Source organism: Myotis davidii, unplaced genomic scaffold, assembly GCF_000327345.1.
Source record: "Myotis davidii unplaced genomic scaffold, ASM32734v1 scaffold104, whole genome shotgun sequence".
Lineage (NCBI taxonomy): Eukaryota > Metazoa > Chordata > Mammalia > Chiroptera > Vespertilionidae > Myotis > Myotis davidii.
In genome coordinates this window covers 5,568,378-5,574,111 of record NW_006296625.1, presented here as the reverse complement: position 1 = coordinate 5,574,111, position 5,734 = coordinate 5,568,378, and the positions used below count along the sequence as shown (strand labels likewise).

The 5,734-nt window shown below is 41.8% G+C and overlaps 1 protein-coding gene across 8 annotated transcripts in view; it reads left to right on the top strand.

Moving 5' to 3' along the window:
• The window catches only part of HMGN3 (high mobility group nucleosomal binding domain 3), a 30,231-nt gene extending 24,701 nt beyond the window's left edge, over positions 1 to 5,530 (top strand). Inside the window, exons 4-7 of one of the 8 annotated variants that reach the window (XM_015569445.1) lie at positions 1,407 to 1,457; positions 2,606 to 2,719; positions 2,838 to 2,924; positions 3,252 to 5,530. In XM_015569445.1, the coding sequence (XP_015424931.1) occupies positions 1,407 to 1,457; positions 2,606 to 2,719; positions 2,838 to 2,924; positions 3,252 to 3,290 (291 nt within the window). In that variant the 3' untranslated portion in view covers positions 3,291 to 5,530. Of the gene's footprint in view, positions 1 to 1,406; positions 1,458 to 2,605; positions 2,720 to 2,837 lie in introns of all 8 variants that reach the window. The other 7 variants (XM_015569447.1, XM_015569446.1, XM_015569448.1 and 4 more) reach the window with 7 other exon arrangements.
• The last annotated feature ends 204 nt before the right edge of the window (positions 5,531 to 5,734 follow it).

The window sequence follows — 5,734 nt, the reverse complement described above, 5'->3', positions numbered from 1 at the left end:
GGGGGGACTATCTTACAGAAATACCAGAAAGGGAAATTCTTTGCTGTAAATTGAGAAAACAAGTATACATTAATACAATATATCAAAACTGAAAATAAAACTTAAAATCATGACAGTTTGGGGGCCATGCAAGCCGCTGTATTTGGGGAACAGACACAGATTTAGAGTGGTAAGAAGATGAATAAAAACATTCCTGACTTTTCAAGCTCAGTTTTCTTTTTCATTGGAAAGGTCATGTCTAACAGCCAGCCTTCAGGAATTGAACTGTCTACAATTTTACTTTATGCCCTTGATGAAAAGGGCCGGATTCAATATGAACCTGAAGTACCTAGAGGCCTTGGGGAGGAACATGTATTTTTCTCCACAGGGGGAGACCCTAGCCTGTGTTTTCTATTAAAAACCCTTCCCCCTAGTGCCAGGAGAGATGTACATGCATTTTTTTTCTAGCTGAATGAGAGAAATTCTTTTCCTAAAATAGCTATAGAAAACTAGAGGTCGAAATGGTTATTTTCCCCAGCGTCCTCATGTGCCACCCATTCTCAGGGCCCTGGAAAGCAGGCCGAGATGGAAGCCCTGTGTGGAGGGGACCGTGGCCACAGGGCACGCCGGCACCGCTCACAGGAATGGGAAGGAGAACCATACGAGGCAACAGAAAAATAGTTGCCTCGTGGGCTCTCTGGTTAATACGATCTGTGAGAAATCTTAAACTTTGGGGGCTAACAGTAGACATTTCGTCATTACAATCGTGTTCTTAATAGAAAGCTCCAGGGGCAAAGTGAGCCAGCATCTGGGTGGGCAAGAGATTCTGTTCACCTTGAGCTGGCATTGGAGACGATGGAAGTAAGAAGGTGCTTGGCTCCAGAACTTGAAATCTACATCAGGGATGAAAGGATTTGGAAATGATTTTGAAATACTTCCCAGGCAGCAGTCTTCATTACCGGATGGGCTTTGCCTGTGATTATGCTGTGACTTCTAGACTGTTGGGAAGGCTAGTGTGACTGAATTCATTGAGTCATTTGGACGAGAGCCTGAGTCATTCCTCCTGCTGCTGTGCTGTGATAAAAGGAAGTACCAGACATCAGAGATAGAAGCTTAACCTGTTCCCAGAAAAGAGCTATTCTGGACTCGGGAATAATGAGTCGGCTTTTAAATCTCACCTGCCATTCACTTGAGGACCCAGATGAAAGTAGTTATGAAATTGCAGAGAGCTTTATGCTATTAGCTGATGCTGAAAATAGAACGAAATATTTTTTAAATGAACAAAATCATAGTCAAAATGCACTGTTGTCTTTTGTAGCCTTTTTGTGTTTAGTTTTTTTGTTGGGGTTCTTTTGGGAGGGGAGGGGTGAGGGTTGTACTGAGGGTTGCCTTTGTCAGTATTGGCATAATTTAATTTGTCTTTGCAGAAACCCGCTCCACCAAAACCTGAACCTAAAGCAAGAAAAACATCTGCTAAGGTAAGAGGTGCTCCCACTCCCACTTCGGCTTTTTAAACAGTGAATAAATTATAATTTCATATCCAAAAGTCATCCAAGGAAAGATCACATTGAATGCTTCAGGCTAAATGTACTGACTAAAAACCTGTTACCCCTGCTACAGGTTTTCTCAACGGGCATAAAGCACAGTTTAATGCTTTTACCAGGGATGTGTTTTCCATGTGGTCAGTACAGCGAAGAAAGTCGGCGAACGATGCTCTGAGGAGCCTCGTGTCCGTGGGGGTTTGGTGCTTCCTCAGGAGCGTGCTGTTCCCACGGTGCTCAGAAGGTGGGCCTGGCCGTGGGCAGTACTGCTGCCGAGAGCGGAGGACCTCGGGAAAGGGCTTCTGACTTCACATCACTGGTCTTCGTCGGCCAGTCTAACCCATAATAATCTCATACTAACTAATACTAACAAATAACTAACACCAGCAAACATTGATATGGCCCTTATACTAAGCCAGACCCTGTTCTGACTGCTTTTCTCATATAACCCTCACATCAGTCCTGCCGAGGTAGGTGCAAATAGCCCGTGTTGCCAATAAGGAAACTAAAGCACAGAAACTGACCCAAAGTGGCTTTTCTCTACTCTACTCTGCCCTCCAGAGCCTTGTCCCTTGTGAATTGTTTTAAACTGTGTGCTGTGGCGTGAGTAGGTGATGCTGAAGCAGCACTCACCTCTGTGGCTTGGTCTTAAAACAAGGACCTGGGTCTTCATTTTCAAGTTCTCTCTCAGCTTTGTAGTCACTCAAGCCCATGTCCCCACGTGAGGTGTTTCATGTGCTGGGTTCTTCCCTGGCTTTGCCTCATCCTTCACCAGCTGCTGCTGTTCTCTCCATGCCAGAACCACCTCCCACTTCATCAGGAGAGGAGGGCCACCAAACAAATGCACGAGGGGAATCATCATGTTTTCGCAGAAGGGAAGGTCCAGTAGGCTCGAAGCAGCCTGTTACATGTTCAGAGACTCCGCAGAACTCAGTTGGTGCCCAGAAAAACTGGGTTCCCATTTTCCCCCAAAAGCTACCGAGTTGGCCATGGTTGTGCTTTACCTTGCATTTGGACAGAGACTGACTGACGTTAGCTGACAGCACACCGTGTCTAACATACTCTGTGCTTCGATTCTCTGTTAGAAAGAACCTGGAACAAAGATTAACAAAGGTGCTAAAGGGAAGAAGGAGGAGAAGCAGGAAGCTGGAAAGGAAGGTACTGCACCATCTGAAAATGGTGAAACTAAAGCTGAAGAGGTACTTTGCATAAATACCTCCCACTGATTGAATCAGTGTCTTGAGAAATTGCTGGATCCTTCAGCTGCTGGTAGCATGTTCTTAATGTCTCTTTTCATTGCCTGTAATGTTATTGCAGATCCACATCTATCGCTCAACTGTTAGTGTCTCAACCTCCAGAGGTACCCCACCCAGCACATTGTCAGGAAAGGGGCAGATTGAAACAGTGAGAGTTAAGGGTACAGTAGAAAATTCTGCATGCGTGCAGTGACTAGAATTAGATAGTGGTGTGGTGCTGTTTCTTTGGAGCAGTGGGAGCTTGTAGGGATAGCTTCTGTGGTCGTTTGAAAAGCAGAAAGCAATAAATGCAGCGAAGTGTTTGCGTAATATATTCCTGCCTTGTCTGTCTCACACCCAGAGCTGAAATAGGTTTGGGGGTAGAGCTGCTAAAAAACAGATGTTCTAAAGTGTGTGTGTTGGCGGGGTGGACTTTTATTTGGCTTATAGTAGTTTTAATAGTAACTATGTTTTTTTTCCCTTTTCCCCCCCACAGGCACAGAAAACTGAATCTGTAGATAACGAGGGAGAATGAATTGTCATGAAAAATTGGGGTTGATTTTATGTACCTCTTGGGACAACTTTTAAAAGCTATTTTTACCAAGTTTTTGTAAATGCTAATTTTTTAGAACTCAACTAGTTGGCATACAAAAATATATAAGGATGGACATTTTACCTTCTTATAATACATCTTTTTGGAGATTTCCATCATCCTCAAGTCAAATAAATTTAATATTGGAAGCTGTGTGTAAAATTGATTCAGCATTCCATGCATTCGCTTTAAAAACTTAGTCCTGTGCATACTGTGGTGTTTTTACTGTGCATATTTGAATTTTTCATGCAGTTTTTCTAGAGCAATAATCAGTGGTGCTTTTGTACCTAGGTCTATGTGATTTTAATGAAACATAGGTAGTTGTGGCCACCTGCTGACTATTTGTGGTTTAAAATAAAAAGGTGCTCTTGCCTGCAAAATATCTGCTTCTTAGTGTTTTCACTAAATTTAGGCAGTGTTTCATTTTTGCAGAAGATGTAAAGAATTTCTACAGTCTGTGCCCTGAGGGTATCTTTAATAAGTCAAGTAGGATTGTTTCTTAATTTTCTGGCATTTAAAAATGCCACTATTTTAATAAAGTCATCTGTGAGTGCCAGTGTGGAATCACATCTAAAACACTTCATACCAGAAGTGGCCTGCAATGATTACCATATATAAAACAATAAGACACCACTTTTTTTGAAGTCCTTATAAACAGATAGTGTTCTGCTAAACCACAACTTGTGAAAAACCATAAACTCAGGCTCATCCTTGAAAAGTCCCCACTTTCAAAATAATACCGAGTCACATTCTTTGAGAACTTCGCAGCTTTGAAAACACTTTACCCAGCGTGACCACATTTCAGCCTTGGAGCAGCCTGAGAAAGGAGTTGGCATAGGTATTATTAGAGCTTCTTTCTAGGCTAAGAAATAGGGACATGGAGAGTATGTGACTTACTTCAGGCCCATGGGAAGAAGAAAAAACAGAACTTGAACCTGGTCTTTTGAATTGTATATGTAGTGTCTATTTTAGTCTGTTCAAGCTGCTATAACAAAATATCACAGACTGGGTAGCTTATACACAACAGAAATTTCTCTCTCACAGTTGTGGAGGCTGTAAGTCGAGATCAGGTTGCCATTCAGTAGGGTGAGGGTCCTCTTCCAGATCACAGACTTCTCATTGTATCCTCAGGTGGCAGAAGGGGCCAGGGAGCCTCTGGGATCTCTTTCATAAGGCCACTAATCCCACTCACGAGAGTTCCACCCTCGTGACTTAGGCATCTCCCAAAGCCCCACTTCTACTACCATCATCTTTGAGTGGTAAGATTTCAGCATGAACTTTGGAGGGACACAAACATTCAGACCATAGCGATGGCCTTTTGTATCTGGAAGTCCATGGCTGGGTTGGGAACAGAGGAGCTATTTTATTACTATAAATTTTTTTGTTCGCTTACATTTCCTGAGAAGTTTAGTAACTGCATGAGCACTCAGGGAAGCTGAATTCTGGGCATTCCTCTTAGATGAAGACCTTCCGAATTTTTAGGATGTGAATCGTGCCTGTGCTGCTCAGGGACTCTTACCAAAAGGCTGTTGTTCCTCAGAGCCTCAGATGCTTTTCTGTTGTGGTTATCAACAAACACAGGCCCCTCCATCATGCTTGTATTTTGTGTCATTGTCCCTAATCTAGCATTAATCTACTGCAGATAACAACCTTAGTACACAGAATGATCTCATTCAGTTTCCTTTGCTTCTGATTAGGCAATGTACCTTAATTCATGAGGGTTATATGTACTGAAAACCACTTTTACCCCCAAGAAAAATAGCTGGTATCCTGTGAGCACTTCATAAAAATATCTTCAATAATTTTTGGTACATTGCTGGCTAGCTTCCAATTCAGAAGTGGGATATAAACTCCATAGACTTACTTTTTTAAAAATTATAAAGGTGCTACAGGTAGCTTTTTTTTAAATATCAGACATTACAATAATAAATAAAGGGAAAAGTCAAAGTTTTCCTTTCCCCACTCGTGAGTTCCAGAGGTAATCCCTGCACACCATTTTCTCTATGACTATGCATACGTGTGTATGCAGGTATGCGCATACATAAACATGTACACATGATTTTTAAAGGAAGGAAATATACATCCTATCTAGAATTATTCAACCAATAAATTGTAATTGGAGACAGATTTCAAATATTGCAATGCTGCCATTGAGACTGCCAATAAACATTCTTGTGCACAAAGCTTTGCCTACTTATATATTTCTATTCAAATAAGTTCCTAGAAGTGGAATGTCTGAAGCAGAATGTCAACGGGAAGGTACATTTGACTATTGCCAAAGGCATTGTGCCCATCTACTCTGTCAACAGCGTGCAAATGACATCTCTTCTTACCTTATTTTAGTCTCATAAATGAAAAATAATGCCTTACTATTTTAATTTTAAATT